The 18,531-nt window shown below is 34.9% G+C and overlaps 1 protein-coding gene across 1 annotated transcript in view; it reads right to left on the bottom strand.

The window, feature by feature from the left end:
• Window positions 1-624: 624 nt before the first annotated feature.
• Window positions 625-18,531, bottom strand: part of enpp1 (ectonucleotide pyrophosphatase/phosphodiesterase 1) — an 85,724-nt gene continuing 67,817 nt past the window's right edge. The window contains 4 exon segments of the mRNA XM_048208431.1: window positions 625-2,672; window positions 10,227-10,371; window positions 11,121-11,253; window positions 17,637-17,711. Of these exon segments, the coding sequence (XP_048064388.1) occupies window positions 2,520-2,672; window positions 10,227-10,371; window positions 11,121-11,253; window positions 17,637-17,711 (506 nt within the window). The 3' untranslated portion in view covers window positions 625-2,519.

The following is an 18,531-nucleotide window of genomic DNA, read 5'->3' as shown; positions in this document are numbered from 1 at the left end:
TTAAAATTTTACAGATTTTATTTATACTCTAACAACAACATTACACACTAACTAAAGTTTGAAACATGGGATCACGAAGAACGGGACCTTTAAGAGAAGGCAGACTAGTATACAGTTCTCATATCACATAATCTTATTAACTGTTTATCTACTGAACTGCAACTTTCTTTATCACACAAATCCCGCCATGCAGTCAGTTTCACTGGTCAGGGTTAAGGGTAGGTTTAGGGGTTAGCATTTGTTGTAACATAGCATTTGTGTAGGGAATCAGCACTGTTTGCATTTTTCGGCTGTAGGGCGGAGTTTGCATTGAACTGGATTGGGGGGAAAAAATGCGTGTCATTGTGCCTATCTGCCAATGGGAGGAAGCCACACCCTGTTTTGGAGCTCCCACTCCATTTTGGAGTTCCCACCCCCATTTGGAAATCTCCAGGCTGCAGCTATACACTTCTCGAAAATTCAGTCAGTGGCAGGGAAAGTGTAAAGCAGACTTGAAGTAAATTCCTACTGTATGTACACTACCAGTGGACTAGCCTACACAAAAATTCAGATCAGAATTATGAACATATTGATTTAATAAAGAAAACAGATATTTTCAAACAATGCAAGTTTGTAAACAGTATGTAAAACTGTGAAAAAAAGTATTTTATTCATTTTTTTTTTTCAACTGCTTTTCTTCAAAACTTTACAAATCCAAGAACTGCACACACAAAAAGCAAACATTCTGTCTTAAGTTGCAAACACCTTTGCCATAATATTCTATTTTGGGATATATCATACACACCCAGTTATTCAAAACATAAAGCTCTTCTTTCATGAGCTCCTATGTACGTTTCTGTACAAGACCGAAAGTAACTCGCAGAGAGATGTTGAAAAATTCACAGTAAATGCGAAAGCAAGATTGAAACCAAACTTTTTTTTTTTTCATTTGTGGTTGTGAATACAGTATTACAAAGTATGAAAGAAATACATTGACCAGAAACCATGTTTGTGTTTGAAAAAGGAAATCAAGAAACTTCCTGGTAGAGTGTTGTGTATTACATAGAGAATTGTGTGTTGTGTTTTGCAAAAAGTGTTTTATGAAATTGAAAACTCAATTTAAGTCAAAGGCCCAGAATTAGTGTATGGTTTTGCAAATTTGGTTTGTGGTTCTGGTGTTTGAGTGTCAGATTTCAGAAATTGTGTGATAAAGATTTTGTTGTGTAAGCAGCTGAAAAAAAAAAAAACAACTGTAAAAGGCTACTCAAACAAATGATTAAATACAACTACAAGCCAAGTATACTTATAATACTTATAAAACAAAAGACAAGTATACTCAAAATATACTTATACTTTTCTGTGAGTACAAGTCAAGTATACTTAAGTGCAATTTTAAGTATATTTCTGTGAAGTACATTAAAAGTTGACAAAGTAAACTTAATTTTTAGTTTAAAAGAAGTATACTAATAGCACACTTGAATAAATTACTTTTTCATAAGAGAAGTTCAAAAGAACAGCATTTATTTGAAATATTTTGTAACATTATAAATGTCTTTACTGTCACTTTTAATAAACTTAATGCACCTTTGCTGAATACAATTATTGATAACTAACTTATGAATGGTAGTAGGTAATTTTATAATAAATATGTCCATAATGTAGTACAAATCTTACTGAAGTGAATAATATTGACAGTGACGCTTGAAACATAAACTGCACAATCAAAATACACACAAATATTAAATATTTAATCATTATTCACCAAATGAGACAACATGTAACATGCTAATCGCTGCTTACACATCGTAAACCTTGAATAACAAAAGTACCATACAAATGTAATAAGAATGTTGATGCAGATTTATTAATATCAAAACTGACCTGAGAGAGTGAATCATCAAAAAAAAAAAAAAAAAAAAAAAAAATACACAGTGACATACATTTTGCTTCTCTTTTTGATGTAATTATGCATTCTGGCCTGAAGGGGGAGTAAAAGCCACTAATAAACAAAGTAAATAAATCTTGAATTGGCTTGGACATGTTACAAACTGCTGGAAAGAGCATTTGCTTCATTTGTTGCAGAACAATTTAATAAAACAATGTAAAGCAAGTGACACTTTGAGAGTGATTCATGTGGAAAATGTGGCTTTCCAAACCTTTTGATATGGTTTCTTTTTTTTTTAGGTACTTTTTCTTTTTTGAACTGGCTGAATGCAGGATCAAGTCTAACCACAAATCACTAACATATGTGTGCTGAAAAACCTTTTTTTTTTTTTTTTTGAAAAACAGAATTTTAGTTACTCTAAGATTGCTGGGCAGTTTCTAGTACAGTCAGCTCTTCTCCAGTTATATAAATAGATCGCCTCTGAGAATAAAGATTTCATTAAAGCAGAGATCATTTTATTTTTCCATTTTGGGAATTGAAAGACTCTCTGGATGAACTTGTGTGTTTGTTTCAGAGTCTGGTAAAGCTCAGCTGCATTTTAATGTTGAAAAAATCCATTCTGAATGTGGCCTGCAGATGCAGCAGAATGAGGTTCCTAAAATGTTTTGAGTGTGGTCTTGAGTTGTAACGTTTCAGCAACAGATATCCGGTCATGATAAAAGCTCAAGCCTGTCAGAAGCTCGATGTCTCTGATTCGCGCCACGTGAAGCTGAACCCAGTCCTGGAGCCATGAGTAATCTGTGCCATTCTGGGGAAGTAAAAAAGGAAGTAAAACAAAAAAGGAAGTGTAAAAAATAAATGCATAATGAGATATGAGAGAGAAATCCTTAGCTGTATTTGATTAATCTCCTGAATTTTTTAGATTAATAAATACCCTTTTCCATATTATGCTTACACTTGTGAAAAAGAAGTACACTTTAGCATACTTTTAAGAGTACTTATTACAGAATTAATACACTTTCAAAGAATATACTTAATTGCAAACTGAGTGTAATGTTTTCAGACACATAGCTGCATCCTTAAAGGTGCTCTAAGCGAAGTCACGCGTTTTTAGGCCAAAACATTTTTTGTCACATACAGCAAACATCTCCTCACTATCCGCTAGCTGCCTGTCCCCTGAACACACTGTAAAAAAACGCGGTCTCTGTAGTCGCCACAAGCTTCGAAAACGGCAACAAAAACAAACTGATGCAGCCTGGACCACTTAACATAATAAACATGCTCCAGCCAATAACCGACAAGCAGCGTCAATACGCAAGCTACTTACATTTTAAATGCGCGTTCATGACTGTTTCAGGAAGCACGGGGGGGGAGGGGCAGGAGGAGTAGGAGGGAGGGTCTAGCTAGCCTGTTTTGTTTGACAACACTTCGAACGTCAACAGGAAGTTACTCCGCTCAGAATCGCTTAGAGAGCCTTTAAATGAATTATAGTTTAGATTTATATTAAATGCTTAAGAGTGCTTTTTGACACACTTAAGTAGGACTTCAGTACATCTTTATAGGTATTTTCATAGTACTTCTATTGTCTTTGAAATATGGTTAAAGTGTACTGACGAATGTACTGACAAGCTTTTATGGACCTTCGTTCATCTTAGGAAAACAAATTAAGATATTTTTGATGAAATCCGAGAGGTATCTGACTCGTCCATAGACAGCAATTTAATCACCACTTTCAAAGTCCAGAAAGGTACTAAAGACATTGTTAAAACAGTCAACGTAACTGCAGTGGTTCAACCTTAATTTCATGAAGCGACGAGAATACTTGCGCGCAAAAATAACACAAAAATAACGACTTTATTCAACAATCTCTTCTCTTCCCTATCATTATCCTTACACAGTTAACGCAGTGAAGGCTTCCGAGTTTATGTCCGAATGCTGGCTCGGTATTGGCCAAAGCTGCACACCGTGAGCAGCACGACACATGCGTGTGATGCTGACGCAGGAGCCGGCCAATCCTGAGCCTGGAAGCGCTGGACACGAATGACACAGAAGAGAAGATATTGTTGAATAAAGATATTGTTGTTTTTTGTTTGCGCACAAATGTGACCCGTCACGGAAACCAGGGACACAAGTCGGCAGCACAACTATTGAGCAAACTGAGAAAGAAGCCGGGTTTTTTTTTTCAAAATTGGTGATTTTCGTTTTTTTGCAGAATCTGTTAGTTGAGATCACAAAGAAGCATCTCTGTGTTTTAGGTAGCAGTATTGGTTTATTTAAAAGCGTGCATTTTGAGGTTGAAATCTGCTTGTTTTTCTGGGATTCTATCTCACAGTAGGGGCGTGTCATTGTCTGTTTGTATTTCCATACTGGAATCGGATACGCCGGCTTTTGTTTCGTTTGTTATTGCCGCCGCCCTCCAAGGGAAGCGCGGCTACTTATTTATGCAGCGCTCTGGCCGGCTCCAGCTGATATCAAAATTTAATGAAGATGGACGCCGCAAAGAATATCGTAGACGAGCTGAACCGTGGCCGTTACACCGAAAATGTTTTGAAGTACAACATTCGGCTGGATTCTTTAGCTGCGGAAAAAAGAGTGGCAGGACATGCGAATTATTGGACATTTAGAGGCAAACAGACGCATAGTAGTGCAAACTTTCGGAGATGGTTACATCCACAAAGAAGACCCCGACAAAGAGAAAGTGTGCCCGAACAACGAGATCTTTTCTGTTTCTTATGGGGTGAGTTTCCATAAACATCAAAGTTTGTCATTTTGTGTTCATTCTAAGAACACGTAGGCTACACGTTATCTCGTGTGTCTTTTGCTATTAGCTAGCTCAGGAGTTTTGTTTTAATTGTAATCGTTAGCATCGTATCACTTGCCAAAAACCCCCATTACTATAATGGCCTTTTAGATGGTAATGTTAGCATCTGCTATTAATTTGAATAACGCTTCAACTGCTTGAATTGACTGGTGTGAATGACTTAGCTCATGTAAACCTTACTATTCTTGAATTGAATGTGACGCTAATAATTTTAGCCAGTTACTACTTAATATTCTTAACAAGGATTTACTAATGTAATAGTAAATGCATCAGATTAAATTCCTACATAAGTAAAAGTATAAAGTATCCGTAGCCTGTAAAATGTGCGTTATAAGTCAAAAGTAAAAGTATTTATTGAAGAGTTTAATGTACAGGACTTTTTTAATCCTTTGACTCAAACCAGGTCTAACCACTAACTGAGGTCTAAACCAGGACTATAGTGACCAAAATGATCACGGTTATCACAGAATCCTGTTTAAAAAGTCCTAATGTCAAAAAAGATAAATTACTGACATTTACAATGCACATTATCCTTTATTATTAATAGTATGCGGTCCGATTTTTCCCGTTGCGTCTGTCGTTGCTATGCAACCATGCAGCTTTACAGGGGGTATGGCTTATCTAAATGAGATGTAAATGAGCCCTTTTGTCACTCCCAGCAGGTGAGAACAGGCGAGAACTGCAAAATTAGAGGTCATTTTCTGCCCTTTGAGCATTTTTGAGTGCCTACCTTCAAATGGCCACAACTTCTCCAAATATTATCAGATTTCCATGTGTTACACATCGTTGGAAAGCTTGGAGACTACACTTTCAGAATCTGTGAATAACTCAAAATGCCCCAGAACCGACTTGTGTCCCTACTTTCTGTGACTGGTCACAAATGTATCTTGTCGCTTCATAAAATTAAGGTTGAACCACTGCAGTCACGTCGACTGTTTTAACAATGTCTTTAGTACCTTTCTGGACCTTGACAGTGGTGATTAGATTGCTGTCTATGGATGAGTCAGCTCTCGGATTTTATCAAAAATATCTTAATTTGTGTTCCTATGATGAACGAAGATCTTACGGGTGTGGAACGACATGAGGGTGAGTAATTAATGACAGAATTTTCATTTTTGGGTGAACTAACCCTTTAAGCACACTTCTTTTTCACAAGGGTACTGCAGCAGATAAAAACTGCTATGCATATTTTCATTCATGGTTTCAAATCAACTAAAAGGACGATCAGGCTGTAAATTTAAATGGTAACAATTCTGCTACATAAAATTACAGAAAAAGTACATGTTGATTTTACACTTATCAGTTACCAGCTGTGTTGGGGAAAGTTACTTTTAAAAGTAATGCATTACTCCATAAAAAAGTAACTAATTGTCTAAGTTATTTTTTACAGAAAGTAATGCGTTACATTACTTGTGTGTTACTTTTTCTCATCTGCTTGTTTATTTGTTTTAATAACAAAAAAAAAAGGTTTTATAGTTTTGCAAACGTAAAGGCCCTTTCGCACCAAAAGTGAAATGAATAAAGCCTCGGTTAAGCTGCATTCATAGTACAACAGCCAATCACATTACTTTCCAGTGTTGCATGAACGCAATTGGCTAGCGTCTGTGATCTGATTGGCTGACTCCTGCGTTGGTGCTTGAAAAGTTGAGAAATCTTTAACTTCTGCTGCGAGCAACGCAAGCAAAGCAAAGCAATGCAACGGAACCCACATATGGAGTGAATATTGTGCCATAATTAAACAAACAAATCCAGAATTTTGCAAACAAACACAATCTGCTTTGCAAAGGAAAACTCGACTCAAACAGAAAGTGATGTGCAAATACAAAGGTCAGTTTGAGCGAAAACGCAGAGGAGTAACAAATAAATGTATTGTGTTACAAATATAAATAAATGAGCCTACATCATATTTCAAAAATAAACACATACCATCCTACAAATGGCATGTACACCTGTCTGTTACAGTTGTAAGACACTTGCCTTTTTATGAGATCTCTCGGCTTGATTTTCTCACAAATGTGTGCAGGCAGATTTTCTCAGAAATGCAGTTGAGCTACTTCCTCTTCCAAAACAGCAGATGGCACTTTGCTATGGGTAAATTTACCCTAGTCTCCTGAGAGAAGCCCTTAAACATGCATTTATAATAATAATAATAATAATAAATTTTATTTTATAGCGGGAAATTTTATTTAATATTTAAATTTTATTTAATTGGGGAAATAAAAGATAGAAACAAACATCAAAACACATTTAAAAACATATATAGTTCTATATAACACAAAATAATCACGTACAGCCTGAAAGTTTACAAGGAGTTTACAGCTGACGAAAATGAGCGGTGAACAGGTGAGTTGGGCATTTCTCAATACCAAGTATGCAAAGTTTGGTAATTCTGCATTATCTGCAAAATGCAACAGCAGCAATCTTGATAACATCACTCAGCTCGCTCTGGCTACTCCGGTTATCTCTGTATGTATAACCACCAGCAACAAAACATGTTATAAAACACAAATCTGCTTCTTTTCATTTAAACATATTTTTATGTTTTTTTAATGTTTTTGAAAGAAGTCTCTTAATCTCACCAAGGCTGTATTTATTTGATCAAAAATACAGTAAATACAGTAATACTGTGAAATATTACAACTTAAATTAACTGGTTTCTGTTGTATATTTCAAAATGTAATTTATTCATGTGATCAAAGCTGAATTTTCAGCATCATTACTCTAGTCTTCAGTGTCACATGATCCTTCAGAAATCATCATACTCGCCTTGTAAACTTATTTTTTCAGGCTGTACGTGATTATTTTGTTTTATATACAACTATATACAGTACAGTCCAAAAGTTTGGAACCACTAAGATTTTTAATGGTTTTAAAAGAAGTTTCGTCTGCTCACCAAGGCTACATTTATTTAATTAAAAATACAGTAAAAAACAGTAATATTGTGAAATATTATTACAATTTAAAATAACTGTTTTCTATTTGAATATATTTCACAAAGTAATTTATTCCTGTGATGGCAAAGCTGAATTTTCAGCATCATTACTCCAGTCTTCAGTGTCACATGATCCTTCAGAAATCATTCTAATATGCTGATCTGCTGCTCAAGAAACATTTAATGTGTACAATTGTACAAAATATTTGTGTACAATATTTTTTTTCAGGATTATTTGATGAATAGAAAGTTCAAAAGAACAGTGTTTATCTGAAATCTAATCTTTTGTAACATTATAAATGTCTTTACTGCCACTTTTGATTTAATGCATCCTTGCTGAATAAAAGTATTAATTTCTTTCATTTCTTTTAAAAAAAAATAAAAATAAAAATTCGTACTGACCCCAAACTTTTGAACGGTAGTGTATAATGCTACAGAAGCTTTGTATTTCAGATAAATGCTGTTCTTTTGAACTTTCTATTCATCAAGGAATCCTGAAAAAAAAAGTACACAACTGTTTTCAACATTGAAAATAATCATAAATGTTTATTGAGCAGCAAATCAGCATATTAGAATGATTTATGAAGGATCATGTGACACTGAAGACTGGAGTAACGATGCTGAAAATTCAGCTTTGCATCACAGGAATAAATTACTTTGTCAAATATATTTAAATAGTACACAGTTATTTTAAATTGTAATAATATTTCACAATATTACTGTTTTTTACTGTATTTTTAATTAAATAAATGTAGCCTTGGTGAGCAGACGAAACTTCTTTTAAAAACATTAAAAATCTTAGTGGTTCCAAACTTTTGGACTGTACTGTATGTCTTTAAATGTGTTTTGATGTATGTTTCTATCTTTTATTTCCCATATTCCATTGTATTTTATTTGTATGTTCTTGTAAAGCGCTTTGAAATGGAACTTTTAAAGGCGCTATAAAATATAATTGGTAACACTTTACAATAAGGTTCATTAGTTAACATTAGTTAACTACATTAATTAACATGAACTAATAATGAACTCCACTTATACAGCATTTATTAATCTTTGTTAATGTTAATTTCAACATTTACTAATACATTATTAAAATCTTGTTAACATTAGTTAATGCACTGTGAACTAACATGAACAAACAATGATCAACTGTATTTCCAGTTAACAAAGATTAGTAAATACAGTAACAAATGTATTGCTCATGGTTAGTTCATATTTAATACATTAACTAATGTTAAGTAATGAACTTTATTGTAAAGTGTTACCATAAAATTTATTAATATTATGAACGCATGTTTCAGGGCTTCACTCGGGAGACTAGCGTAAATTGTAAATTGACCCATAGCAAAGCGCCTTCTGCTGTTTTGGAAGAGGAAGTTGCTCAACTGCATTTCTGAGAAAATCTGCCTGCACACATTCATGAGAAAATCAAGCCGAGAGATCTCATAAAAGGCAAGTGTCTTACAATCGTAACAGACGGTGTGCATATGTATGCACTAGATTTGGTATTTGTTCAAAGGTTACATGCCAATTGTAGGATGGTTTGTATTTATTTGCGAAATATGATGTAGACTCATTCATTTATATTTGTAAAACACAATACATTTATTTGTTACTCGTCTGTGTTTTCGCTCAAACTGACCTTTGTACTTGCACATCACATTCTATTTGTTTGTGAGTCGAGTTTTCCTTTGCAAAGCAGATCGTGTTTGTTTGCAAAATGCTGGATTTGTTTGTTTAATTATGGCACAATATTCACTCCATACCCACAATTCATTTCGGCAACGCATGACGTCACCCATTCAAAGTAAATGACACGTACACGGACAGCTGCGGACAGCACGGACATGGACTATTTGTATTTATACTACTGAAAGTGTATGCTGGGGTCCGCTCGTTGTGTACAGTTCCACACATGCGCACTATATCGGCTTAATCAGTAAACAAACATCGATTGTTGCATATCATTATTATTGCACATATGGCTGTTTTTACATTGTTCTAACGACGGATTGTAGAGGTGCTTGTGGCGACAGATTTCTTCACACAGTTGTTGTTTTTCCAGCATATGCGCAGTTGGTGCTTTTGTAGCCCAGTGACAAATATGCGCAGTCACAAAAAATGGGATGTACGCGGATGTCCGCAAAGAGCCTCCGCGGACACCCCCCGATGACGGGGATTTTTACGTCACGCGGACACTAGCGGATCCTCGCGTACGCATAAAGTACACTAGCAGGCTACCTCAGACTGAGGGAAATGGTATTGTAGTATTTATTACTTTAAGCTCTCCAAAACTGTCAGTTGCAATGATCATAAGACATCACTGTTCACTACAGCTAGTATCTTGATAACATTATGGCAATAATCTGCTTATTCCTTTTTTTTAAACTCCCATTTGTATGAATGAATGCTACATGATCCCATAATGTTATACATTAGTCTAGTGAATATTAAAATTACTCTTGAGTGTCTCAGGTTCACTTACACAACATGAAAGTTAATACAGTTAAAACAGTTAAAAAGTTACCTAACAAGCAAGTTACTCAACTACTTCCTTAGTACAATCTTGTGGTCAGTGTGGTTTAGATCATGAATGGCTGATTACATACATGACATGTTTCCAGACGATCAGGTCGATGAGGAAGAACGAAAGACACAGCATCTAGTGGGCCGTCACACTGTCGCATAGGAAGGGACGAGTTCTTACAACTTGTAAGAATCACAAAGAAATGTGTAGGCATGGGCGGCCCATTCCTGAAAGAACAAGAGAATCATCTGAATAAGGGAGGAATTCAGTGATAGGCATTTTGAAATAAACATTTGGCCACCAGTGGGCAGTATGAGCTGTTTGTGAGGTACCAATAAGGAAACAAACTTTTCAGGTCTAAGTCCTGTTGCCAAATGGTGTACTAGGCCTAATAAAACATTTCTCATCACATATAACCAGATTTTTGACGTGAAGCATAAAGTTGGGTCCACTTTGCATCTTATTCTGGCCAAGCATTGCTCACTTAGACAGGAAGAGACCATGTGAAGTAACCAACCACAGTTTGTTGTTTTTTCATTTGGGAAAAGATAAATCTAAAATAATTCTACAGAAATTACTACTTTTATTCAAAATGGATGCAATAAGTTTATCAAAAGTGGAAGTAAAGACATTTATAATGTTACAAATAAATGAATAAACTTTTTATTCAAAGAACCCTGGAAAATATATCAAGGTTTTCACAAAAATATTATGCAGTGATCAAATTAGACTGATTTCTAAAGGATCATGTGACTCTAAAGACTGGAGTAATGATGCTCAAAATTCAGCTTTGCCAAAACAGGAATAAATTACATTTTAAAATATATTCAAATAGAAAACGGTTCTTTAAAATGTAATAATATTTCACAATATTACAGTATTTTTGTTTGTGAAAGTGCTAGGATGTTTTTGTCTACTCTCTTCAGCTAATATCTCTTTCACACTCCATCAGTACTGGTTCATTTTGCAAACTTACGGGGATCCCTTGTTCATGAAGTCATAATTCCCATCAAAGTCGTTATCGAATATTGGTCCACTCACAACGTTTACACCATTCAGCTCTTGTGAATACTTCACCAGCAGAACATTGTGGAAGTGATTCCAAATATCTGTTACAAAGACATTAGACATGAACAACAGTGACACAATGAACAAACATGAAAGTATGTGGTTTATGTGACAAGAAGCCATATGATATCAGAAAATGATAGTGATAACCACATTCAAAACATAATTTAAGTGTTAGTGCAGAGTGCTGTCCATAATTTTGTTTATACATGCTTAAAAGGGTCATGACATAATTTTTTTATTATTATTTTAATATGTTCCTTGAGGTTCACTTATAAAGTTTTTTGCTATATATATATATATATATATATATATATATATATATATATATATATATATATATATATACACACACACTATATTGCCAAAGGTATTGGGACACCCCTCCAAATCATTGAATTCAGGTGTTCCAATCACTTCCATGGCCACAGGTGTATAAAATCAAGCACTAGGCATGCAGACTGCTTCTACAAACATTTGTGAAAGAATGGGTCGCTCTCAGGAGCTCAGTGAATTCAAGCGTGGTACCATGGTAGGTTGTCACCTGTGCAATAAGTCCATTCGTGAAATTTCCTCACTACTAAATGTCCCACTGTCAACTGTTAGTGGTATCATAACAAAGTGGAAGCAACTGGGAACAACAGCAACTCAGCCACAAAGTGGTAGGCCACGTAAAATCACAGAGCGGGGTCAGCGCATGCTGAGGCGCACAGTGCGCATAAGTCGCCAACTTTCTGGAGAGTCAATAGCTACAGACCTCCAAACTTCGTGTGGTCTTCAGATTAGCTCAAGAACAGTGCGTAGAGAGCTTCATGGAATGGATTTCCATGGCCGAGCAGCTGCATCCAAGCCTTATATCACCAAGTGCAATGCAAAGCGTCGGATGCAGTGGTGTAAAGCACACCGGCACTGGACTCTAGAGCAGTGGAGACGTGTTCTCTGGAGTGACGAATCACGCTTCTGTCTGGCAATCTGATGGATGAGTCTGGGTTTGGCGGTTGCCAGGAGAATGGTATTTGCCTGACTGCATTGTGCCTAATGTGTAAAGTTTGGTGGAGGGAGGATTATGGTGTGGGGTTGTTTTTCAGAGGTTGGGCTTGGCCCCTTAGTTCCAGTGAAAGGAACTCTTAATGCTTCAGCATACCAAGACATTTTGGACAATTTCATGCTCCCAACATGGTGGGAACAGTTTGGGGATGGTCCCTTCCTGTTCCAACATGACTACGCACCAGTGCACAAAGCAAGGTCCATAAAGACATGGATGAGCGAGTTTGGTGTGGAGGAACTTGACTGGCCTGCACAGAGTCCTGACCTCAACCCTATAGAACACCTTTGGGATAAATTAGAGCGGAGACTGTGAGCCAGGCCTTCTAGCCAACATCACTGCCTGACCTCACAAATACGCTTCTAGAAGAATGGTCAAAAATTCCCATAAACACACCCCTAAATCTTGTGGAAAGACTTCACAAAAGAGTTGAAGCCGTTTTAGCTTCAAAGGGTTGGCCAAATCCATATTAAACCCTACGGATTAAGAATGGGATGTCATTAAAGTTCATGTGCACGTAAAGGCAGGCATCCCAAAACATTTGGCAATATAGTGTATATGCGGAAAAACGGTTATTTTCAACCTTCATTCTGACCCTCTGTCTGAAATTATCCATTTTTAAAGGGTTTTTAAGTGGCAGCTTACTTTAAGGCTTGTCAGTAAATGACCACTGTTGTGATTGGCTAACATCATTGCATAGGAAACAGTATCAAAGCCAACTCGCTATTGCATGCAAGTAAGCGTTTTGTTAACATTATCCATCATTTAAAACAGTCAATTTCAGACAAAGCATTAAGTCATTTACTAACAGTTTGTGATGCAGCTGCTGTCAGATCCAATACAGTTGGCTGCTTCATCTTTCAACAACAGTTTCTTTGCAAACTCTCCATTACACTGTGCCTCGTTTACAAAACAAAATGCTCTGAATAAACATATAATCCTCCAATGCAATCCAGGATCAGTGATTACAATGGGTTATTTTCTTTTTGACACAACACTCACATCCAGTGTAGGCACATGTCAGTCATTAAGTGACTGAATGCCAGTAGGCGGGGCCTATGGTGCAATGATATATAACTGTTCGTCGATGTCTTGCTCTAGAGGCAGTCATATGTAAATGTATTTGCCCATGTGATGTCACAGATCCCGTAATATCCAAACGAGCAGTTTTTGGAGCTTGATTACTAAATATTTTGTTTAGAATCAGGAGGACGTTTTAAGATATGGAACCTGCAGGATGTTTTAATGGTACAAAGACCTCCTATATGTCAAAAGAACAAGGCAAATTTATCCTCTTTTCCATCGTCAGACCAAACCGTTCTCATGCCATTCTGGGCAGATCCTGCCCAGCTTGTATAGATTTGCTTTCACTGTAAGCTGTATTTACACTGTAGGGCTGATTACAGAGCTCTCTGTAATGTAATACAAATGTGTCAGTCATTGCCTTTGTAACGCAAGAGTTTACAGATGATATGAGATGTAAATAGGCAACAGACAAGTGACCAATCCTGAGTGGTGACATCATTTCACACATTCTAAAGTGAAGTGACATGTAGCCGAGTATGGTGTCACATACTCAGAATTTGTGCTCTGCATTTCACCCATGCACACAACAGTGAGTATTGAACACACACTGTGAACAGACACCCGGAGCAGTGGGCAGACATTTTTTCAGTAGCGCCCGAGGACCGATTGGGGGGTTAGGCATCTCAGTTGTGGGTAATGAGAATGGAAGAGAGTGCTTGCGACCAAGTCCAAGTCCGACTCTCTAACTATCAGGCCACAACTGCCATAATTCTATCAGCACAGTTCAGCGCAGTTCGAGAGTGGTTTGTAATCGTGCCGCACCAAGCTCAAGTGAAAATATAACTGGAATCATTCCTTACCATTCTTAAAACTGATTGATTTGATTTCTCATGTCATGACCCCTTTAATAATCTTGATATGTTTCTAACTTCAGCAAGGAACAAATGAAGCATTTTAACTGACTGAAACCAAACAAGTTTTTGCAAAAGAGCCACAAAGGAATGGGAGAAAAAAGAATCTTAATGAACCGTGTTTAGTTGGGTTCTTTTGAATAATATGCCTATGATAAATGCATAAACTATAAACTTTTGTATAATCAAGCCAATCACCAATAACATACGTTATGAAATACGTAAAAGTTCAAACCACAAACACATTCTGATATTCATTTTCACATTTTGACTCTGTAGATGCACTAAATTACATCAATACTAATTAGTCTATCAGAGGAATGACTTCTAATGGAATACAGATAATTCTACATGAATTCTACTTGAAAGTCATGGGGTGGGGGTGAGTTAGTGGAGGAATGAAATTGGTAATCTTCACTCTGATCTAAACACTTGCACAACACAGAATGAAGAAAGCATTTACCATACACAGGTGTTGCAATTACCAATGATGAGACTCTGAGGTTAAAGCAAAACATCAATTAATTTGGTTTACAGGTCTGAATGGCATATTGCGTAAATAACTCAATATTGTCTATAAATACAGATAGCTACTGGTCTTTAATTACTGTTTATTACAATTTATATGACTATCACTTAAATGTGTCTACAGATACACTCAAAGATGATCCTGGTACAGAAAGGTATCCAATTAAATAGGAACATTTCCAAGGTGAAATGGAGGTATGTGGGATCTGGATCTCAACTAGGGTTGTGGAGCAATAATGAGCCGCAGGTCTGTTCTTGTTTTGAAAAAAAAAAGAAATTTTATATATATATATATATATATATATATATATATATATATATATATATATATATATATATTATATATATATATATATATATACAGTCCAAAAGTTTGGAACCACTAAGATTTTTAATGTTTTTAAAAGAAGTTTCGTCTGCTCACCAAGGCTACATTTATTTAATTAAAAATACATTAAAAAACAGTAATATTGTGAAATATTATTACAATTTAAAATAACTGTGTACTATTTAAATATATTTGACAAAGTAATTTATTCCTGTGATGCAAAGCTGAATTTTCAGCATCGTTACTCCAGTCTTCAGTGTCACATGATCCTTCAGAAATCATTCTAATATGCTGATTTGCTGCTCAAACAATTATGATTATTTTCAATGTTGAAAACAGTTGTGTACTTTTTTTTTTTCAGGATTCCTTGATGAATAGAAAGTTCAAAAGAACAGCATTTATCTGAAATACAAAGCTTCTGTAGCATTATACACTACCGTTCAAAAGTTTGGGGTCAGTAAGAATTTTTATTTTTATTTTTTTGAAAAGAAATTAAAGAAATGAATACTTTTATTCAGCAAGGATGCATTAAATCAATCAAAAGTGGCAGTAAAGACATTTATAATGTTACAAAAGATTAGATTTCAGATAAACACTGTTCTTTTGAACTTTCTATTCATCAAATAATCCTGAAAAAAAATATTGTACACAAATATTTTGTACAATTGTACACATTAAATGTTTATTGAGCAGCAGATCAGCATATTAGAATGATTTCTGAAGGATCATGTGACACTGAAGACTGGAGTAACGATGCTGAAAATTCAGCTTTGCCATCACAGGAATAAATTACTTTGTGAAATATATTCAAATAGAAAACAGTTATTTTAAATTGTAATAGTATTTCACAATATTACTGTTTTTACTGTATTTTTAATTAAATAAATGTAGCCTTGGTGAGCAGACGAAACTTCTTTTAAAACATTAAAAATCTTAGTGGTTCCAAACTTTTGGACTGTATATATATATATATATATATATATATATATATATATATATATATATATATATATATATATATATATATATATAAATATGGAATATAACTAGAACAATAAAATGTTGTTCTATAGCATTATTAACAATTTTCTATTTTTATGGTATTTTAATTTACAGTTTGTTTTGTAAATTCTGAATAAATTCTAAACATAGTTATTGTAAACTCAAAATAAAACTAAAACCATAAAAATGTCATTACTTGAAATAAAATAAAATAATAATAACTAAAATAATAACTAAAAATAATAATAACTAAAATAATAATAATAATAATAATAATAATAATAACAACTAAAATAAAATGAAATGAAATGAACTATAAAAAAAACTTCAACTTTATTTATTTCGGCTAGTTGCCAAGGTATTGTTTCTCATTTTTATGCATTTTAAGTTGAAGTAACCTACTAAAATAACTAAAACGAAATAAACTAACACTATAAACTAAAACTTAATAAAAACAAACAAACAAACAAACAAACAAATAAAAAACTATAGACATTAAAAAACTAATACTAAAATGTAAAATTAATTCAACAGACAAAAAAAAAATTATACTAAAATAATAAAATACTAAAATGACACTTGATATTATATCAAGAATTATATATATATAAATATCACTGAGAAGCCAGTGTTATGTTTGTCTACAGGCCCAAACAAACAGAAAACAACATCTCTGCCTTGGTTCTCTTATCAAGCCCATTTTTGTCTCTCTCTGATAGCAATGCAACAAAAATATGCTGAGAAAACTGCATGCTGGATGCTCTTTTAAACATTCTTAGGTGTTTTTGGCAGGTCACCTGCTCCTGTGAGACTCTTTTCTTTGATATTGGTATAAATGCGGGCTGGCCTCAATTCAGCTGTAATCAACTGATTCTAACTGACATACTTTACAGCACTGTATAGATCATGTTTTACACCCATGCTTATGCATCCTTGCTTTTTATTATCTTTTAATGTAGGAACTTTGACTTATTAAAGTATTTTATTTGCATAAACTGAGAGTCATTCAAAAGTTTAACAGGTGCCATCATGTTAGGCAAAATCTTTTATGTTGTTATGGATGATTTCTGCATGACATTTTCTGGCTTCTAGTCTCATTCCATTACACTTTTCCAAATAGAAAGTTGGTAATTCTTACTTTACAAGTTGGAATGCAAAATTATAGCTGTTTGAGTAAAATAGTCTATATGTTTATTGCCATCTGGCAGTCATTCTGAATTCATTTTTTGATGATTATTGACAATGACACTCCAGACCCATATTTCTTTGTTTATGTGTGTCCAATCAAACTACAGTATTTTTTATTTATAGATAATGATGGCAGGGGTCGCTAAGGGTAGAATTTAGACGTATTCCAGCATGCCAAAAAACGGCAAATATTTTAGAAATATTCACGTGGGCAGTCAGAAGAAAGACCATGACTCCATGCAGTTCTTGCAAGAACAAACATGCAAATTGCAAGTGTACATAACATATCACAAAATAGAAAACACTAAGCAAATAAGAAACAGAGCCCAGCTATCAGGTACAGTTTCACTGTAGTCTGTGCGTTTTGCTATAAGCTGAATATAAAACACGGCTTACCTTTGAAAGCTGGAAACATGGGCACCATGTTGCTTGTAATTAAGGAGTCTGGCTCAGTTCCTGTAGGGCTGAAGTCTGAGGAAGGAAGATAATCAGCTATTAGTACAGTAGACAACAGCTCGCTTATTACTTATTAGTTTTGAAAGATATTAATACTTTTATTCAGCAAGGATGCATTAAATTGATCAAAAGTAACAGTAAAGACTGTTACATCGTTACAAAAGAGTTCAATTTCAAATAAATGCTGTTCTTTTGAATACTTGAAAGTCAAAGAATCCTGTAAAAAAAATGTATCACCAGTTCCGCAAAAATATTAAGCAGTACAGCTGTTTTTAACATTGATAATTGTCACAATCACCAGCTGGAGTGCTTTTGATAGCCACCAGAGGGCACTCCAACCCAGACTAATGTCATTCCCTCAAGGACTACATTTCCCATAACTCACTGACCGGTCTCATCCATGATTGTCTTCAGCTGTCTCTCATTAGCCTTGTTAGCTCACCCTATTTAAGCCCTGTTTATTCAGCCATTGCCTGTGTTTACACTTGGCATTAACATACGTTGAAAAGACAAGTGTAAATGCGTTTGCGCTCGGAATGTTATCTAATCAACGTGTCTTTGTTCGGAGGTAGTCCAAGATGCATTGTGATTGGATCTCAGTGTTATGTAAATGCGATCCAGCCATCATATCTACATTCAGAGGGCGACGTCACATAAATCCCCGCCCAGTCTCTCCACGTGGCTGTCAGAAAATAATGGACAGACACAGTTTTGACAAGAAATTAAACTTCTTTGAACTTTACAATAAACTTCAATCTTTAAAACAGTTTATGTAGACTTATATGATGCATTGTGTGTCATTTTTCATTTTAACTGTGCAACATTATCTAAACGA

This window comes from Megalobrama amblycephala, linkage group LG11, assembly GCF_018812025.1.
Source record: "Megalobrama amblycephala isolate DHTTF-2021 linkage group LG11, ASM1881202v1, whole genome shotgun sequence".
Lineage (NCBI taxonomy): Eukaryota > Metazoa > Chordata > Actinopteri > Cypriniformes > Xenocyprididae > Megalobrama > Megalobrama amblycephala.
Note: the sequence above shows the minus strand (reverse complement) of the source record. Positions and strands in the feature narration are given on the sequence as shown.